General features: G+C 40.5%; 1 protein-coding gene across 1 annotated transcript in view; it reads right to left on the bottom strand.

Annotated features, from left to right (window-relative positions):
• STAT4 (signal transducer and activator of transcription 4) overlaps positions 1–20,182 on the bottom strand; it is a 41,305-nt gene extending 21,123 nt beyond the window's left edge. The window contains exons 1-5 of the mRNA XM_027883755.1: positions 20,025–20,182; positions 17,040–17,168; positions 15,386–15,530; positions 1,982–2,080; positions 1,118–1,210 (exon numbers count right to left, since the gene is read on the bottom strand). Coding sequence (XP_027739556.1) covers positions 1,118–1,210; positions 1,982–2,080; positions 15,386–15,530; positions 17,040–17,167 — 465 coding nt within the window. The 5' untranslated portion in view covers position 17,168; positions 20,025–20,182. The remainder of the gene's footprint in view (positions 1–1,117; positions 1,211–1,981; positions 2,081–15,385; positions 15,531–17,039; positions 17,169–20,024) is intronic.
• Between the last annotated feature and the right edge of the window lie 347 nt (positions 20,183–20,529).

Consider the following 20,529-nt stretch of genomic DNA (forward strand, 5'->3'; position numbering starts at 1 on the left):
CCATTTTGGTCTACTCTTTATTTGGGAGACTAAAGTTTTAAATTATGTGTGTAAGGTGTGAAATCACACATACAAGGAGCTGGCTAATTTCTGTGTTCAACTCAACTACCTACAGAAAAAACCCCAGTATCTAGAATACGTTCTCATTTTCACTGGTCTTTTGGGGGTGGCTGCGCTTCCCCACACAGGCAGAAGGAGCAGCGTGATAGGCTGCTGCTTTCTCTGCTTTTGCTCTGCAATTCTTATCTTACAAGTTTATACTTAGATAAAGATCTAGTATTATATTCTTCTAAAATTAGCTTTATCCTTTTAAGGGTTTGATCGCTCTAACACTTCCCCATGAAAGGAGACACTGATGAGAGAGTGATGCTAGGACCTCCTTCCAGTATACCAGAAGTGTTGCTCTTGAATGGCACATGGCATTTTGAATATAATTGCTATATTGAGACTGCTGAAAAGCTGAAAGTGAGGCTGGGATAGCAAAAAAGCCATAGGTAATCTGAGTCCTTATCCTGCCTTGAACTGGGCAGACAGGTATTTTCTGGCTGAGCTTTCAAGGCCTCTGTGGGACATAGCCACAGGTTTGACTCAGCCCAGCTCTGCCCTGCAATGGTATGAGAAACTCCTGGAGAATGGTTACCATCAGCTCCCAACGTTCTTCTCCCCTCATGTCTCCAAACCACGTAATTATGTCACGTAGCCTTCGGCTTTATAAAGGTCTTGGTACGTGACTCAGAGGTCATGAAGGTTATCTGCTGCTGCTGCTGACCCAGCTAAAGGCAGGCAAGTTGCAGAAATACATTTAATGAACCTCACATCTTTTTAGAGACAGTAGGTGTGTTCTGACTGCACTCAGTGGTCTGCCTGCAACTCGCCTAGGGGTGAGTGTGATGGCTTAAAAATAGGTAGGTCTCAGACTGAACCCAGAGCAGCTGTTAACACCTGAGGTGTGTCCTGCATGGTTAGTCTGGGCAGATGTCCCTTGGAATAATGGAAGATGGTTAGTGCATCTTATTGGCAGAAGTCTTTGTACTACCCAGCTTAAAGATAGTTCAGGTATGTCTCTATGAAAATCATGTTTGCAGAGACAGCAGAGGACAAAAAAAAAGAAAGCTACCTGAGCGCTGTTCTTGATGGCTGACACTTTGTGTTCTACGTTTCTTTGACGTTCTGAAACCACGGAGTTCTGCAGAGACTTTTCCAGTGGCCCCTGCAACACATTGAGCAGATAACTGGTGGATGAGTAATCATAATGAGCCATAGTAACTGTATTGCAAGTTCTAGCACTGAGAGGGAATTCAGAAGCCAGTGTTCAAACAGCTGGAGACTGGTGTAAACACACAGATCTGTTTAGTTCCACAGATTTCAAAGACGTGAAGCTTAAACTTTGAAATTCAAAAGGTGAAAGGTGTACTGCAGACATTAAACATCTAGTAAATGAAAGAAACTGAAACATAGATTTTATTAGATTTCTGAAAAAGAGCCATGTCACAAGACTCATATAGGAATATGTATTACATCCACAGGTAATTAAAAAGAACACATTTGACTTCTCTCTGGGTTTGAAATATGTAACAAAAAAAAGTTTTAAAGTGTTTTTTCTTTTTTTTTTCTTCAAACAACATAAAAATTATCAATGCCTTTGCAACATATTGGATGGAATGTCTTTTGCATTCCATAATTAATATGAATTAATGCATTGCATAATTTAAAATACACACATCTGTTTTGCAAAGAGTAATCTCTTTAAAACCTTTCCCACAGATTAAAGTCTTTGAAGATTAGCTGTGACATAGAAGTCCCTTACAGCAATGTTTGCAGCAATAGAGCCACTAATGAAGTTCAAACATGAGTTTAAAGGGCAGCATTTGGCAACCCCTGGTGCACAAAATCACTCCAGTGGAATGAGAGGGCAGGATTTGGTCTTAAAAGCATGTGAGCAGATTAACATGGAGCAGATTAATGAAATGTAATTCATTACCTGTACAGGCATGCTAGCTGCAGCCAATATTCTTCTTTCTTCTCTTAAGCAGTTTGAGATGATCACTGCTATATGCATGGGATTACCATGATATTTGCCCTGCAAGCGCAAGTAAGTACAACGTTAAAAAATTCAGAATTCAGAGTGTCCCTCTGGAAATCACAAGCAGTGTACTTCAGTGTCTGTGAGCTACAGCCTGGTGCAGGTGGAAAAGGCTCCCCTCACCGATTTTGCCCTTTGATAGCCCTGGTTCAGCCTTGCAGTGCAGCATCAGTCAGTGCCATCGTCGTAAAATATTCTTAGCGACGTTTTACAGCGATTAGAAAGACACAATTCCGAGGTGTGTATCATTTGAAAATCAAATCGCTCCACTGCTGCCACAGCTGTTTTGAAAGGGCTTTCCTGTCAGCCTGTTCTGTGCACGGTTTTATCACGTCTTCGATTTTCAGGAAGATTGTTGCTGTTAGCATGTAGCACTTCTCCCAACAAAAGTTCGTAAGCATATCAATATGGTAATGATGCAAGCAGAAAGGCTTCCTCAGCATAAAGTAGAAGGCTTAAATTGTAATGTCTATAAGCAATTTTTCTCTTTCAAAAAATGATGTGCCTAAGATGAAGGAATAAGCAACTCTTGTCCCAAGCCAAAGAACCAAAAAAATCTATATTTTTACACCACCAGAAATAAGGTGCAGAATTGCTAAAGTGTGACTGAGGACTGGGCAGAATTTGAACTACTATTGGTTTATGCTGTGTTTATCAAATTGGAATGATTGAGGACTCTCAAACAGCTTCTTTCATCGTGATGTATTCAGTCACTATTTGTCATCATAGATATCACTGTGTGATCACTGTCTCAGTATCCTTCATGGCTTTCGTCCAGTATCATTAATTCAGATTCTCTTCGTTCAGTGCTCATACAGTTTCTGGCCATTCATTAAAATTAATCCAGTTAATTTCTTTTCCTGTGCAGTTTCAAGAACTGGATTCTAGAACTTCAGTTTTGCCCTCTTTAAGATTAGTCTTTATTATCATGATATTTTCCTGCTGCTGAAAACTTCTCTTATTCTAGCTTTCTCTGAACAAGACACAATAAGTTTATACATACTTAAACTGATGCTGTATCTTCCTTTGATATCTCATGTCAGTATTAGAAACGAGGGTGTGAACACACTGCTTCTTTATGCCAACAACTACCACGGCAGTGAACATTTATTTCTAATGCTTTTTTACGAAACACTTCCTGTGTGTTTTTGCATGAAATCTATGTAATCTGAAAGGTTTATTCATAATATGTTTTGAATTCAGTTACAAGGTAAAGAAACACTGTATTAAAAATGGTAGTTTTGGTCATGGAGGCTTGGTTTGAGCTGCTCGGTGTTAAATACTGTGTGATGGTTATGCTGTGGTTCCAGGTATCACAGAATATTCTCAGTTGGAAGGGACCCACAAGGATCTTCAAGTCCAGCTCTTCAGTGAATTGCCCCTCCAAGGACCGAAGCCAGAATTTTGGCATTACTAGCACCCAGCTCTAACCAACTGAGCTAATCTCAGGGTTAATATAGACTTAGGTGAAAGATATAGGACTCTTAAAATTAAATAACTGAGGTAAAAAGTGTTCCCTTCTAAGGAAGCCTTGGCTGTCATGGTATTGTTAGCAAGGAAACTAAACTTTCTAATGTTTCTAGGGTTTCTGAAGTCTTTTTAGGACAGGTAAAATACATGCCTACGTTGCAACCAGTGCATACCCAAAACAGTCCCAGTGCTTGCCTCCTTTGATATCTTTAAAAGCAGTTCAGGATGGTGCTTTACTCCAGCAATCATCTGTATGAGTTACCATGAGGAACAGGACATGTGGACCTGGCCTTTTTTTGGGAGATTTCTCTGGAAATAAGAAGTGGTGAGTAATATCCCCCTAGGTCACACTGTGCCTTAGATAAAGCACTAAACACTCCCTCCCTGCCTGCTCCTTCCTGGGCAGTGAGGGGGAATTTAAGATTAAGGATACACTCCTGATTTCCATGTCAAATAACAGTGCCAAAGATCTGTCATTACTTCTGTCTCCCTGACAGCTTCTTGGCTCTAAGGGTAGTAACTCTGTTCTTGCTGCATGTTTCTTTTAGCAATTCAGGTCCAGTAATATATTCATAGTCCCCTTTATTGAGCACATTCCCAATCTGTGGAGTGTCAGGATGTAACTTTGGGAACGGAATACAGAAACGTGGGAAATGGCTGTGATCTTCCTGCAAAGGATTGAGTGGAGTGCCATGTGGAAGTAAGGTCAGGGTATGGTCCAACAGCAAAAGCCAGAGCAAATTGACTGCTGTGAAGAGTGGCTGTGCTCCAGCTGTGTGGTGTCAGCCCAGTGCCCATCTGATTCCTTAGGGAGTCAATCCAGATTGCTAACTGGAATGGAAACAACTCATGCTTTTTTGCTAAATGGGTTGTCTGCTCCTCAGTGGACTGAAACTGCTCAGCAAAGGATGAGTTGATTGTTAAGGACTAGCACAAGTGAAGTCAGGAGAGGGTGGCTGGGAGAGAGGAGAACAGTCCTGCCTTGTTCCAGATGCAGTCAATTGTATCACTAACCCTGTCTCATCCACCTGTACCTTGATTAGGGGGAAAACCAGTCCTGTTATAATAAGGCTTGGGATGAAATCTGAGACTGTGGAAGCCTACTGATGGACGTATAATTACTCAGTTGGGTCTGTTAATTTATGCTTGTTGCTGTTATTAATTTTTTTTTTTGCTAGTAAAACAGTGTTCTACCTTCCCCATAGATGGCCAGTAAATGAGAACCATGCCACAAGTTTGTATCTGAAGCTCAAGTGTACTTCAAGCTCCACAATACTTGAGGAGTGTGTAGTACCAGCTCACCACTGCCTGACAGAATACAAGCCTGGCAAGGGTTTAAAGGAGTCAAACAAAAGCTATTTAGCAAAGTCAAAAAGACAGAAATATCCTCTCTTGGAGATGGAAAAATGCATTTATGTAGAAGAGGCACTTGAAAAAAAAATATTTTGACAGTGGGATGTGTTAAAATCCCCCGCTAACAATGCCGGTTATTAGGGACTTTCCTAAGCATTTCTAGACAGTATTCATATGCAAAACTTTCAAAAACTCTTCCTCTCTATCTTTTTCTTTGTTTCATTAAGAGAAAACCATCTGAATCGAGAGATAAAGGGAAATCCACTTTTTAAAAAACGTCCTTCTTCACTAACTCATAAAGCTCTAGTAATAAGCTGTGCCTGGACTTGTGCCTGTCTGGCGCTTCTTTCACCTTGATTCACTTTGAGTAGGCACCCAGAAGGTCAACAGAGAGCTGCCACCTGTCCTCCTGGAGCAGCAGCTCCTCAGACAAAGCTGGAATAATGGTGGATCTGCAGTAGAAATGCTTGTGACCAAAGACTGGGAGTAGGCCTTGCCTTTCTGATGGAGAGATGGTCTGAACTCTGGAGAGCTGGCATAGAACTGAGCTGTGTGCACAGCCTGAGTGGGCATCCCCTTCTGTTAGTCCTGAGCTCCCTCTCCCAAAACAGCTATCTTTGTACAATGTAGGCTCTATCAAACGCCCCTTTTGCATTAAGCTGGCAGATGGATGGCAACTCAACAGTAGCAAATTGATAAATGATAAACAAACTGTCATGTTTAACAATGGTAACTTATTAAATAACAATAGCTACTAAAAGTCACAATAACCAATTTGTTTGACTCTGTCAAAATAGTAACACTAAAATTTTTCTCCCTGTGTTTTATACTTCTCAGCAGTAATTATTCAGAATACACCACTTGGTATTCCCTTATTATCCATCTATTGCCAGCTCTTGCTGTTCTGCACTTCTGTTTTGTCGTTGTTTGGGGGCAGAATTTGCTCAAGATGACCTTGGTTTCTGAATGACTAATAGAAAACTCTCTCTTATCATCAGATGAGTAGTATAAGTAAGTTGAAAATTAAAGAATTTTATCCAAAAAAGGCTTGAGATGGTGGAATCCTAACTTAGTGTGACAAGAACATCAGCAGCCAGAAGAGGAAGAGTGTGTGTTCTTTAGTTATGCAAAACTGTGTTGTTAAGTTTAAGCATTTATGGAGAAAATTGTCTTTTGATAAATACCAACAAAGAGAAATTGAGGGTTCACTTTTCTTCTGAATTTTCAAATTGAAATATCTGCTAATTCTGTTGTTCTTAGAAGATTTCTTTCTCCTCTCTTCTGTTCCCATGAAGTCTTTTGTATCATGAGTTACAACGAACAACAAATGATCTTATTTGGACTGGCTTCTTCTTAATAACTGCCAGCATGATGCTAAATTCAAACAAACAGGGGAAATTAAACTTTCATTTTAAACAGGTGAAAATTTTCTGTGAATGCTGATGACATTTCCTTGGAGAAAACCTTCCTACCACCCCCCAGCATGCATTCTTTCTGCTCCAGAGACATCTGTTGTGATAATATCTTACTTGATCATGGGGAAAAACAAAGAGGCATTTCTGCAACAACAGTTTTTACGTTATAGCATGCAGAGTTGAAACCCTTTAGCCAAATTTTAAAACAGCTTGAACTATTTGGGGTATGTTAAGATGCATGAAACAGTGGCTGGGGAAATGCAAGATTTGTTTCTGTAAGTTTCAAGATCATGGGGAAACTTTAAAAATACATATTATGACACTTTAAAATATATGTGCTTTGAAAAAGAACACCGAACAACTCTCAGTTTTAGCATCTGAAATTTACTGCTTTCTCTGAGACAAATGAAAGAAGTCTAGGCTAGAGATTCATTCTCCTACTCTTTTCTTCCACTTTCTTTAATTTTTCAAATTGTAGCTGATTTTTCTGTGAGCAATTCTGTCACACAGTGGACACTCCCGATCGAACTACCAGTGGCCAGCTTGCTTTTCATGTGTCAAAGGTCTCTGTGTCCTGTACACACCTATCCATAAGACTGGATGTGCACTACTTGTACAATTGACCGTTTTCAGTGATTAAAGGAGAGGATTAGGTATTAGTGACTGCTGGTCTCTACTTGTAGAAGGATGTGCTGTGCAACCTTTAGAAAGTCAGTCAGGGATTTACCTGGTTATCTCCTTGTTTTCAAGGTGACATTAAAAAAGGACTTGAGTAGGCTTTAGTGCTTTCCAATTCTGAAAAAGCACTTCAGAATTTGGTTGGGTTTTCCCTTCTTTTCTCTCTCTCTCTTTTTTTTTTTTTTTTTTAACTACACTAGCTGTATTTTTTTTCTCATTTCTGCTAGAAAAACTCTTCCTGAGCCTTTTAATTGTATACAATAGGAGCTTTACTTGGAGGCCTGGAACTGTTAGCTAGTATGACCATTGATGTATTTGTTTATATTGAACGAATATTTAGAGAAGCTGATGGAAGGGAGGTGGCACGTGGAGAGACAGGATTACCAAGTCAAGCAAAAATACATTTCCTTCCCTCTTATTCACCTCTGATATGCTTATTTTACAAATTCTGATACTCAGCATCTTTCCAGATAAGCAAATATCTCATCTTTCATAAAATCAAAAACCAGGGGGAAAAAAACCACTTTTGTCTATAATTTCTTTTTTTGGAAGAAAAGAAGATTTGGTTTAGTTGTGAATCTCAAAGAAATGTGTGGGTGGGAAGGCATTACCGTACACACTTATTTCCCGTTTTCACCTTCAAATATAACAAACAACATTTGCCTTGATTTGTTTTCTACCTTTGTTTAGGCATCCAGGCAGAAAGTCTAATGAAGACAGTAGTAGAATACAAAGAAAGAGTCAGTCCTTATGTTAAAGATGAATTGCTTGGGAGTTTTTTGAAAGCCTGTTTTTAAACAGGTAGTATTCGTATTAAAAAATCATTTTTCTACAAGAAAGATGGCTCTGTTTTATCTAGGTCTTTAAGAGGAAGTACCTGTGACACTATCTATTTAGACTGCTCTTGTTGTACTTTTATTTTTAGATTTCCCCTTCCCCATCTCAACATACATGAGAGAGCTTAAAGGCAACCTCCTTGTTTTAGAAAACTCCTGTGATGTGTGGGAAGTCCTAATATACAGGTCTGTAGTCTCGTAGTTCTGCTTTTCTCACAGTGAATGATGCATAACTGCCAAAAGATCATCATGTTTTTAGGGCATGTGCACCCAAATTGCAATAGGCAAAGCTGACTGTAAGAGCACAATGAACGAGCTGTGAAGGCAGAGGTGTCTTTGTCTACCTCTCAAATTCCACTGCTGGATACCTCCCAGCAGCAGCTAAAATCAGTCAAGGAACAGGCTATAGAAAGAGCAGATTTCGAAGCAGGTGGGGTGAGATACAGCTACAGAAAATACATGTCTGTAGAATTCATCGTTTGACAGTGGAGCTGCACAGCCAGAGAGGGAGGGATAAATAGTGTAGTGATGCTTCTTATTTAAATGAGATTTATTTGAGAATAAATAACTTCTTATTTTTAAATGAGATTTATCTGAAAATAAATATACAGTGTTCCCTATGAGAGAGGTTAAAACAGCAGAGGACAGAGAGGACTGATCCCCACCTGCCCCTCCTCCTCTGGACTCGAAGACCTGAGTATTATTAACTAATCTCCCAGGCAGATGTTCAACTGCAACTGGGCTCTTAATGCTTCAGAATGAACAAAGCCCACAAGAGGTTATTTAGATTGTTTCCTTGTATTTTCACCTCTGTCTGTAGGTTAACTCTTATTCGTCCTACGAAACCAAACTGACGCATTTATAAACTGTTAGGATTGTGTTCTTTAAACAATAACTAGAAACCCAAAAATATTTTACTCCTAATAAGTAACCTCTTTCGGTGTTGCATCAATCATTTTTTTATAATCTTTGTTAGCTGACATGCAATCACCAGCCTGTGATTGCTAAGAGCAGACAGCGAGCTGCTTTAGCATACAGACTTCTACGCGGGGTTTCCCATTTGTGCACCAAAATTTTTTGTTAACAGCTTTAATGTTTGAACGGGAAAACTCACTGGGGGCAGTCTAACACAATCTGAATTGTGTTAGACAGCAGGACACACTGGTTCAAAACACATGTCCCACTTTAACATGTTGAGTTGATGATCTGGCAAGGCTGCGTGAGCGCTAAATACATGTAAATAACGTTTTGAAATGGATGTTCTGTGGTTTATTAGGAACTTTCTCTATTTTGTTCCATTCTTACGCTTTTGTATGTTTGAGCAGGAAACTGCAACTTAAACATCAATGGCTGTTTCCACTCTTTGCAACTGTTTCTCAGCACAGGGTTTGTTAGAATTGTTTGTCGAGCACCAACTGGAATGTCCTGTTTCAGATCTAATGCTATTTTGTTCACTCTCTTTGAGGTACTGAAATAAATAATCTTAGGATTCCTCATGCACGTACCTTTTCTGATATAGGGGCTTATGTAAACAGTGATTTGAATTAGGAAAACTTTATGTATTCATTTTGGTTCTATCTGGGGAAGTACAATGATGTTCAGTTCTCACTATCAGTAGAAACAAACTGGGCAGTATAACCAAGAACATGACACAGAATCAGGAATGCACTACTGTGTTACTGTTTAAAGTAGCATCACGTGAAGTAATATGCTATTTGTTTGTGCTGTGTAGAAACAGGGTGTCATAATGTTAATATATGTTGTTTAAGATGACAGAAGATACTTTCAGATGCTGTTCCAAATCTTTTCATAAAAAAAACCAAACCAACAACCAAAAAAAACCAAACACAGAGCTCTGGAGAGAAAGTAATATGACTTAAGTATTATTTCCCAGCTACTGAGGATAAGTTCCAAAACTTGTTTTTATATAACTGGTTGGTGTGAATCATCATATCTGGTGATTCTGCTTGACCTTTTGTAAACAGACCCCAAAGTGTTAATGGTGTGTGTTCATAAAGACCTGCTCATTCAGGCAGAATCCCATTGCCCTCCCTCCCCTTATCTTAGAATCTATCAGGGCTGGTGATTGGGTAAAATTCACCAATACTGGAGAATCTCCTGTGAGTATTAAATGAATTTCATGAATATACATCATTTACAGCAAATTGTTCCCCAGAGCACACAATATACTCATTAACTTTGGCTTCAGTGGTAAATGAGCAGAGCAGTCCTTCTTATTATTCCCGAAATCCATTATTTCACTTTTATAAAGGAAGATTTATGTAATCAGATTTCCCCCTGAATACCATAAACAGTGATGTGGCACAGATGCATGTTGCCATTAATGAGAAAGGATTGCTTTCAGAAGTTATCTTGAGACTAGGGCATAAACGAAGGCTTCAGTTATGAGTGGAATGATTCTGGGAGTTTCTGCTTTGGTCCTGATGTTGTCCTGCACCCACTGCAGGGCACAGCACAGACAGTGGCTTTTCAGCTCCTGAGAGCTCACCTGAACCCACCCTTGGGCCAGGCTGCACTGCAATGAGCTGCTTCTTGTCTAGCAGGTACCTGATGACTGCTCCAGACTTCCAGCTTGGAGCTGGGCAGGGGGGGAAGGACATCCCTGAGATGATCATCACTGAATGTTATTAGAGACTTACAGGCAATTGTCCACCAGCATCACTCCTAAATGGGACAGTGGTGTGCAGTGGCCACCTCTGATTCCCAGGCTACTCTGAGCCTCCCCTTCCTTATCTGCCCTGGCTGCTTTTCCATGATCGAGGATTTTGGCATAGGAGTCAGGAATGCAGACAGTGCCTGTCTGACATGAGTGTCTCTGTATTCCACCAGTAGTCTTTGTGTACTAAATCTACTCGTGTATTGCACAGGAGTTTACATCAGGGACAGGTTCACTGTCATGTAAAAACATTCTTTCTGAAAACTAGGGTGTAATTGTTCAAGGGCTGATTGTTGCACCTGCAGTTTGGTTCCTAGAAGTGCTAGGCAGCTCTTCTGAGCTTAACATCTGTCCTTTACTATTTGTTGTCATGGCAACAGCACAAACCATCTCCTTGTGACTAATCTGCTTTGCTTTTCTCCATCTAGGTTTTAAGAAGGAGAAAGAACCACAGGCATAGTTTGCCCCCTCTTTCCTCCACTGCCCCTGAACATTTTCTCCCTCTTCCCTTTCCAGAACCACTGCTGGGGGGGGGAGCAGGAGCTCTGTAGGAAGGTGGACAAAGAATTTCACCTTAGAAAGTGACTGGGCTGTTGTGTATCCCACTGAAGAGCACAGAAACCAAAGGCTGCTCTGCTATAAAAATAAATCCAATTTACTGACTGGAGAAGTAATAATAATGTAAGAAGTAAGCATGAAGGATTTTAACCTAAAATGCTGACCCTGATTTTAATACAATATGTGCTTTTATACCACATTGACAAAAGTCATGTTTCAATGAAAGCAGGAAATAGAGAAGCAAATTACAGAGAGCTAGCAGTAACCACAGCTGCTTAACTAAGTTTCTCAGCACTATTTTCAAGTGCTTACAACTTTTACAAAATGCCTATGTCCTGGTTAATGTTTCTTTTTGCCTCCAGATAATTTTGAAGATGTAAGTAGTCTGAGGAAAAATGCCATGTTTCATAGTTATTTCTCTAGTAGTGAGAGAATAGGGACGGTCCCTGTGGCATAAAAGCAAAGGTGCCAGTCAGACCCATCTTTCTGCTAAGAGTTCTACTCTTTGACCTTCAAAACACCCAAGATTGCCCAAAACTGTATTACAGTTATGAGGCAGGCGAATTCTCTCTTATTTCACTACTCCTGTTGTTATTTTCGTGGAACAAGTGACATATTTATGTAAAGATGATTCAGGTGAAGGTCAAAATATTCTCAGTTTTATAAAACAGAATCCCAGGGAGATCTTTCAGGTGAGGTGTGCTTGGCTATGGTGGTGGAAGCTCTGAGACATAATTCTCTCTAGATTCAGTAACAGCACCAGGAATCTTGATCCTAAGGAGTCCTTGTCTGCCTGGCAAACAGCTGCACAAGCCATTTATAAAGTGTGCATTGCTTCCTCTTCTAAGGTTGCTCTTCACTATCACTCCAGTGTCATTTCTGATTAAATGTTAGTCCCTCATTTTGTGTTTTGCCAAGAACTGCAGATTCCTTTTGAATAGCTTTTGTGTGTTCTCTAATTTAATCCTTTTTTTTATTATTACTATTGCCATAGTATTTAGGAACCTTTACTGTAGCTCAACATATTATGTTGTGTACGTAGTGATAAGTGATGATTTCCAGCACGATTTAATTTGTCGAGTGTTACTCAATATGGTAACACAATTTGGCTTAAAGTAATGAGCAAAGATTGTCCTCAGATCGTGTACTGAGGTTGAACAGCTTTGTGGTGTGCACGCTGTGCATGTGCCCGTATTTCTGTGTGTGTGGTAGAGAGGGGAAGGAAAAGGAGTGAACTGTGAAATTTCAAAGAAGTGCCTGCACTAGAGAGCAAAGCAAAAATAAAGGTGGGCTCATGGTAACAAACCTTCAGAGAAAGTCAAACCAACACTGTTCGCAGAGTCACCAGAAAGGAAAAGATGTTTACAAAAGCAACTTCCTCTCCTATTTAGGAACCCAGTCTTTCTTTCATCAGGCAGTGAAAAATCTCATTAGTTTTACAGCATACCCTTCCAGCCTCCCTTTCTCTCGGTAGTATGCTGGGACAAAAGGAGCCATGGCACTCCAGTATGTACATCAGTCATGTTCTTCTGGTGTTGTCTTGTGAAACTGTCACAAACTAGCTCAAATCACAAGAGTTAGGTGTCTGCAAGGGCTTCCAGCCAAATGCCCATTTCCAAGCTTTGCATATACTCAGCAATAAAAGGCAACCAGTGATGCATTAAAAAAATTAGACCCACAATTACATAATTTGCATAGTCAAATTTAAGACCATTACACAGATACTGTCCATGCTATGTGTCATGTACAATTCACAGACCAATTCATAATGCTTGACAGTTAATAACAAAGATAGGCTATCAGCTGATTTCAACTACTATAGCGTTTCTTTCCCATTGTACTTACCTAACCAATGAAGATATGTTTTTAAAAGCTGAAGCCAGGAGACTTCAGCTCTACAGAACAAGCAGCCCATACTTTGGCTGAAAATGCATTTATCTTTTGTGTTCTAAAAATTAAAAGTTGTAACATAGTATGTTACACAAACATCCAGATTATTAGTGTCATACATTTCTTAAGACAGTTTAAGTTATTTGTCTTATTCAAAAATAATAATAACTGTCAAGCATTGCAAGAGCCTGGACCTACTTCAGCCTACATAAATTATTCTGGAAATCAGAATAAAGACTGTGGGTGATAGTGTTAAAGGTCAGGAAAAACTCCAATATCTGTATCTGGTGGTTCACATGTGTAATTTCAAACTGAATGAGTAGCTTTTTATCTAAATACATGTTATCTGCTGTCTTGATGTAATGGAGATAGGCCAGCATTATTAGTGGCGGGGAGAGTTGTTGGGTTTTTTTTTTTTTTGCTCAGCTGGAAACATTCTACTACAAAGCTCGAGACTTCAGATCCTTTTTTTAATAAGCAGCATAATTCCAGCATCACATGTGACCTCTCAAGGAGTTTGTAATGCAAATCTACAGACCTTTGCAAGCCAAGGGAGCAGAGGGACCTGGCTGCTTGAGAAAGCCTGCTAAGGAAGAGCCTGGCAGTGCTGCAGGGTGATGAAGAAAACAAGTTGGTGTATGCTGTGTCTTGTGGGGCCCTACTTTTCAGAGCTAGCAATAGAATGAAACGATGGGTCAGGCTACTCTACGTGGACTTGAATGTTGTTCTTTCTAGAGAAAGAAGAGGCCAGCTCTGGTGCTGGTGCTCCTGTAACTAGTATGTGGTGACTGTAACCCAGCTGTTCAGCTGTAATGGGGATGCCCGAGCATTTTGGCTTGTTCTGGAATTGTGACTCAGACCCTTGCCGCCTGAGAAACCACTTAATCACAAATCACTTAAAACTCTCCTCCTTTTGTCTGTCTGGAGTAAGCCTCCTATGCTTTGTGCTCTTTGTGAAGCACTTTCCAACCATGCCAGGATTTCAAGGAAGCATTTTTCATTCTGGCCATATTTGCACTGGTTATGATGTGAACTCGTGTGTGTGCACCCACAGCCTGATTGCTTGTCTTGGTGTGCCCAGTTTCCCAGAGCATGCAGAACTGATGCTTCAAGTTTTGGTTAAAAATTTAGAGAAAAATACACGGTGCAAAGAGTAGAAGGAACAATGAGAGACTTTAATTTTGTAGAACTTGTCTGTAAATATATACTGGTCCAATGTGCATGTGCACATTGTGATGGTATAATCATAAATGCACTGTCTTTTAAGCCAGGGATGCACCAATGTACAAATGGAATACACCATTGCCCTGCAATGCTCTTTCCACTCGTGTGGAAGAACCCTTTATAAAGGTGGGACAGCTGCCTCAGCCCAGAAATTAGAGGATGAAGCTTTCTGCACTTAACACCAAAAGCAATTCAGTAAATTTGTTGTTTGAGCAGTACTGAAATTGTGAAAAGTGCTGCTATGCAAACCAGAAAAGAAATAGAAAGTGACTTTACTTTTAAGTTACAGGAGGCCACTTGCATAACATAGGATGAAAAAGTGGTAGTGATAGAAATACTGTCATGTTTTTTAAGAGGCCACAGTTAGGGATAAAGAACAGTAAGACACAGCCACAAAGAGAACAAAATAATTGGCAAAGTCAGGGTAAAATTTTCCAGTGTGTGTGTGTATATATATATCTCAAATAAAGAAAATGTTTTGCAAGCAATGAAATTATCATTTAGGTACTGATGGAAAACACCATCAAAGAAAAGAAAAAACCCCAAACTTTCATTAAACTCAGTTGCATATCTGCTTTATGCAGGAGACAGATAGATGTCAGGAAGTAGGTGACTAATGAAGTGGAACTCTGAGAATCCTTGCCTTAGATAAACAATTATTACCAGCTAATCAAAATAAATATCATTTTGCAGAAGCCTAACAGAAAATCCTTTAAGCCATTCATAACAAATAATCTCAGCTAAGCATAAAACAGCAAACATGCTACTGATTTACAGGGATTCCTTTTTCAGGTGCTGCCTTAAGCCCCAAATATGTAGTTTTATTCCATAGTTAAATATCTGTATGTGTCTGAAAGGTGTTACATTTGTAACAAACATGAACATCCATAACCACTGTGCAGTCTTATTTGTAAGAGCTCAGTGAAACACAGATACACACAGAGCTAAGAAGTCACAGCACTTGTATCCGAGCTGCATGCATTGAAATATGAATTATCATTCCACAAACAAACAGTGGAATTATTATTTTGAATTATCTTGTTTGAAAGCTTGGCCTTCCCATAGCTGCTTGGAGTCTGTAGGAATCAGGACAGCTCTGAGCTGTGCACAGAAACAAACTGCATTCAGCAGAGGTTGGGCACAGCCTCTGGAGACCAGTAAGAGTGTACAATACAATCTGTCATCTGAAGTAATGACCCACCTGCAACAGCTTCCTGATTCTTTTCAGGTTGTGTATCAAGAGCAGATTCTTCTCATGTGAAACCCGGTCCAGCTGTTCATCCACTTGTATTATCAAATTCTGTAAAAGGATCATTGCCATTGCTTCATTGTTGGCTGCAGCCTCCCTAAAAAAAAAAAAAAAATCAGTGAATGAGAACCACACGTTTAAAATGTTGGGTAACGTGTCAGTCTATCAGTACAGAAAATTATAATCTGTTCAGAAATCTAGGCAGCACAAAAAAAAAAAAGGTTTTAAACATATGGTGACCTGAATATAGTTAGAGGTTTGCCAACAATTGATTTTTAAGATTTTGGGGTTTTTTATACTCACATAGATATGCATCTATAAAAACAGGGTGAGGAGTCAGCCAGAGGAGACAACCAGGGTTTTCTAGTCTCTGCTCCAGTGAATAGTTCAATACTTCTAGCTCACATGTCAGAGGAAATGGGGCTTATGCAAACTGTCCCTCTCACTCAGTCACACAGGTATAATTACTGAATTTGCTGTCTAGTTTCAGACAAAGCTGACAACAGGCTTGAAGTCCAAAAGATAGTGTGTTCTTACAAATTTCATGGAAATCTGGCAGGCTGGGGGAAGAGAGGAATCCAAATTAGTGCCTCCACTGAGGGAAATGGCAGTAATAACTTGCTCCAGGAGGCAACAGCCAGATGGCCAGTCAGCAGATATATCTCTTCACACCAGGCACCAGATGAGCCTTCGCCTGACCAAACTATTTGGGGATACAGGAAGACTCTGAAGCTACTGGTGAAGGGTATGTAGGGGACAAAGGACACAAACACAAGACAAAACCAGGCTTTACTGGCTCTGCTGTTCGTGGCACAGCTTGGACCTGAAAGGTAATAACGTTAGGGAGCAAAAGAGAGGAAGACAGAGTTCAGACAGCAAGGCATCCTTGTCCTTGGGATAGTCTCTTTCCTTGCCCAACAGATGCCTGTTTGAGATATGCCTGCTAAGTCTAAGTCTAGCAAAAAGGAGATTTTATTGTTTCCCACGTTCTTACAGCCCCATAAATACTGAGCTATAAACTGTAAGGGAAGATTATTTTCCTGTGGAAATTTTTGGTTGGGTGGTTGTTTTTTGTGCGATAGTCCTGTGGGTTTAGCTTGAAAAACTGAGCTATAGCTAATATAATATTTTTTTGGCATTTAGTTCGGAATTTTCTTACAGATAACCATCAAATTAATTCAATCCAAATTTGTGCATAAATTCACTTTCTAAAGAAGAGTTCCTGGAAATAGCTGGCTTGTTCCCCAGAATTATCCAGGTTTAAGTGCAGTTTTGGACAAGTTAATAATTTTATGCTGCAACAGATAATTGTGTAACACTTCCATTGAAAGTAACTTGCTGCCTTTTTTTTTTTTTAATGAAAAAACCTGTAATATCATTACAGCTAGACCATTTTTATTGGATTTTGTTTAGGAGAAAGTTCAAATGTGAAACCTTGCCTCCAGATATTCCTTAAGTTTAAACAGCTAAATCCATAACTAGTGGAATACTATTCTTGGAGTGCAGATGTCTGCACAGTTCATAAATGAGCACCCTAAAACCTGCCAGAAAACAAAAGAATTGTTTGTAATTGAAATCATTTGAAAGAGAATAAATGTAATCCTACCAGTCTTGGCTTTCTATCCATTGTGCCAGTAGGTGCCGGATTTCCATGGGGAAGTTATCATCATAGAACTGGTCCACCTGCTCCAAAAATTTTATTTCCAGTTGTTGAACTTGACTCCATTGGGACATACTGGAAAAGAAAAGGTGAAACATGTTTGCCATTGAAAAGTATGAATTACTAATCCAAAGTGCATAAATCACTTATTTTCATTGTAATTTTTATATACTTCAACATTTCTGTCTATCCTGTCTTTCAAAACAGGTGGTGGTGCTTGAGTAAATTTAGTCAGTTAAGGGGAAGAGGGAGAAGAGTGAGCAAGACCATTAAATGTTCTGGTTTTTACACTTGAATAGACCCCTCTGTCGATTCCCTTCCTTAATGTAAATATTTTGGGGTCCTTTATGTTGCTTATGGAGTGGTGAGATTTACACAGCATCTCTCATCAAGAGAAGTAGTTTAGGACTGCACTCTCCAAATCCAGGCAAAACTATTCTGCTTGAAGAGTAGTGGAAAGCAATTAATTTGTTCCTTTCTTGGTGAATTCATACCACTCAAGTTGTTCCTAAAGCCATTATGGTTGTGTTACTGTGCTGTTCCTAAAGCCCCACATCTTTTGTTTGGAGAGTACTGCTTTACAACCTAAATTGTTTATCTAGTACATCTTCTCCCATAGAATTATATTTGATGTTACAGAAAGGAAAAAAAAAACAACTAAGCATGAAGTCATATGAAAACTGTAAGTCAAGCAAAAGTAGCACTTCCTGATGACAGGCTCTGAAGTTCTTAGTGGAAAAAAACTATTCCAAGTAAGTTTTGCCTTTTTACTGAGATGCTGGAGAAGAAGCTTCGTTGTTCTAGATTTTAGGTGAGCTGAATGAATATCTGCTCCTCTCCATGGTGTAAAGAGATTATTTTGGGTGAGCAAGGCTCTCTAGGAGGGCACCTCAGCCTGAGTACTCTCTCCACTCATGAGAACATTACCTTTCTGATATCTGCTCTCTAGGGTCACACCCCATCATCATTTATCCCACTAGTGAAAACACCACTTGGATTGTGATGCTTTCAGTGTGGGACAGACTGATAAACCATGGCCTGAGGGCAGTGTAAGTCCAGGCTGTAATCCTGCCTGTGGATACAAAGTCAGTGGTAGGGTTGAGAACAGGCCACCCTGGATGAGAAAAGGGGAATGCCCTAAGGCCTGTGCCCTGGGATCTCAGCCCTTGATGACCCTATTCCCATACCAGAAGTGATCTTCCCTTTCATCAGAACGTTAACAAAAGACACAACAATCCAGCCAGGGGCTAATGATTGCATTGCAGTAGGTCAACAAATTACAGATCTGTTTGAACATTTTTGACAGAAACTTTTCCTGGAGAAAAAAAAAAAAAAAAAGAGAGATTTCATCAAAAGGGACATTTTTGTAGAAAGCTGACCTTTTTATAAGCAACTTTTCCATTTCCAGTTCTGAATCATAGTTTCAGAAAGTCAACAGTTTGAAAGAGAGAAAACAGTTATTTTTAATATTTTTAATGCTGTGGTCTTGCTTTTTGCTTTTTCTTAAATCAGAGTTTAAAAAAAAAAAATTATGAAATATCTCCAGGTGTGTAACGGAGTCCTGAGTACTTACTCATGCAAAAGTAAAAGTGACAGGTTTTAGTTTCTCATTAACAAAGGCTGATGGGATGATTCAGTGTGTAGTATGAAGGACGCTATATAACATCAGTGGAAATGTGCCCAGTGACACATCCCTCCTCTTTTATTTCTTCCATTCTGAGAGGAAAAAAATATTGCCTGAATATTTACTTTGTTTCTTTAAATTGCTGAGCAGGAGTAAGGCACAGAGTGTTCCACTGTGTAGCTATATCGATAGTTACAAAGAATCCCAGATCTAATTTCTGGAGGTACCTGCAGTGAACCAAATCATGATGCATTAATACCTTATTGAATAGTATCACAGAATTGTTAAGGTTGGAAAAGACCTCCAAGATCATTGAATCCAACTCTATCTTTTTTCTGAACTTACATTCAGTTAAAAAAAAAAAAAAAGTCAGATTAGTAAGGCTGTTAACTTTCAATGAGACTTTTTATTGCAATTTCTAATGAATTCTGGTGATTATGATATCCTAAAAAGATTAGTAAGGAAACTTAATTTTTTTACCTGAAGAAAAACAACAACAAGGGCAGGATTTTGTTCAGCCTTCATCCCCCTTAAGCCTTCCAGGTAAGGTACAGGGATGCTCACGTGCATAAACGCATGCAAAGCACACAGGTATGGTTTGCTTCTGGGATTTTTGTGACTTGTTCAGTACAATACATATTCCTTTGGTGCAAAAAAAAAAGTCACAGGGAAAGCTGAGAAGAAGGTTTAGCTCACTGTGAATGACCCCTGAAGGGAACTGAAGGGAACTTAGAGGAAAGATGGGACAACGCTATTTACAAGAGCATGTAGTGACAGGACAAGGGGGAATGGATTCAAATTGAGAGAGAGTAGGTTTAGTTCAGATATTAAGAAAACCTTCTTTACTGTGAGGTTGCTGAGGCACTGGAACAGGTTGCCCAGGGAAGTTGTGGCTGGCCCATCACTGGAAGTGTTAAAGGCCAGGTTGCATGGGGCTCTGGGCAACCAGAGGGATGTGTCCCTGCCCATGGCAGCGGGGTGGAACGAGGTGACCTCTAAGGTCTACTCCCAGTCCCAAACCATTCTCTGGCAGGAGCGGGTGATGCGTGACGGCGGGTACGGAGATGGGTCCAGCTGCTCCCTGGACAGCGCAGAGCAGGCACTTCTCGCTTTCCCCGTGCCCAGGAGCTCGCCCGACCGCTCCAATTTTTCCCTGGAGCCACCTTCGGGCGCTCCCGCCTGTGCCCAGCGCTCCGTGCGCCTCCATCCTGCTCGGCGCTCCGCTCCATCCATCCATCCACCCACTCACCCATCCATCCATCCATCCATCCATCCTCCCATCCTCCCCTTCCCGCCGCCCCACTTACCTTTCCCGTGAGTCCGACCGAGCGTTGCTGCTGCTGCCGGCGGCTCCCCCGGTCTCTCCACCGCCGACTTTAAGTGCTGTGCCCGCCTCCGGCCCTTCAGTGCCTTCCTGTGCGTCAGCCCCGCGGGGCCCCGGGCTCTGCCGGGCTCTGCGAACCCAGGGCGGAGCGCCAAGCCCGGCACGGCCCTGCTTCGGGTGCTGGGAGACGTGCGGGGACCCGAGTCGTGACAGTCACCTGCGGAAAAGTCAGAGCAAGGGAGGGAGTTGTTTGTCTTCAGGAGGCTGAGAAATAAATAGATTTTTTGAATTCGTACTGTGCGGCAGAGCCTGGGCAATCATAGACGTTGGGAAAACACCTCCAAGGTCATCCAGTCCAACCTTTGACTGAACATTGCCTTATCAACTAAACCAGAGCACTAGGCTTCTTGAACACCTCCAGGGATGCTGACTCCACCACTTCCCTGGGCAGTCCGTTCTAATGGTTAACCACTCTCTCCATGAAGAAA

Source organism: Empidonax traillii, unplaced genomic scaffold (assembly GCF_003031625.1).
Source record: "Empidonax traillii isolate 1590-97213 ecotype Southwest subspecies unplaced genomic scaffold, ASM303162v1 scaffold134:size1062425, whole genome shotgun sequence".
Lineage (NCBI taxonomy): Eukaryota > Metazoa > Chordata > Aves > Passeriformes > Tyrannidae > Empidonax > Empidonax traillii.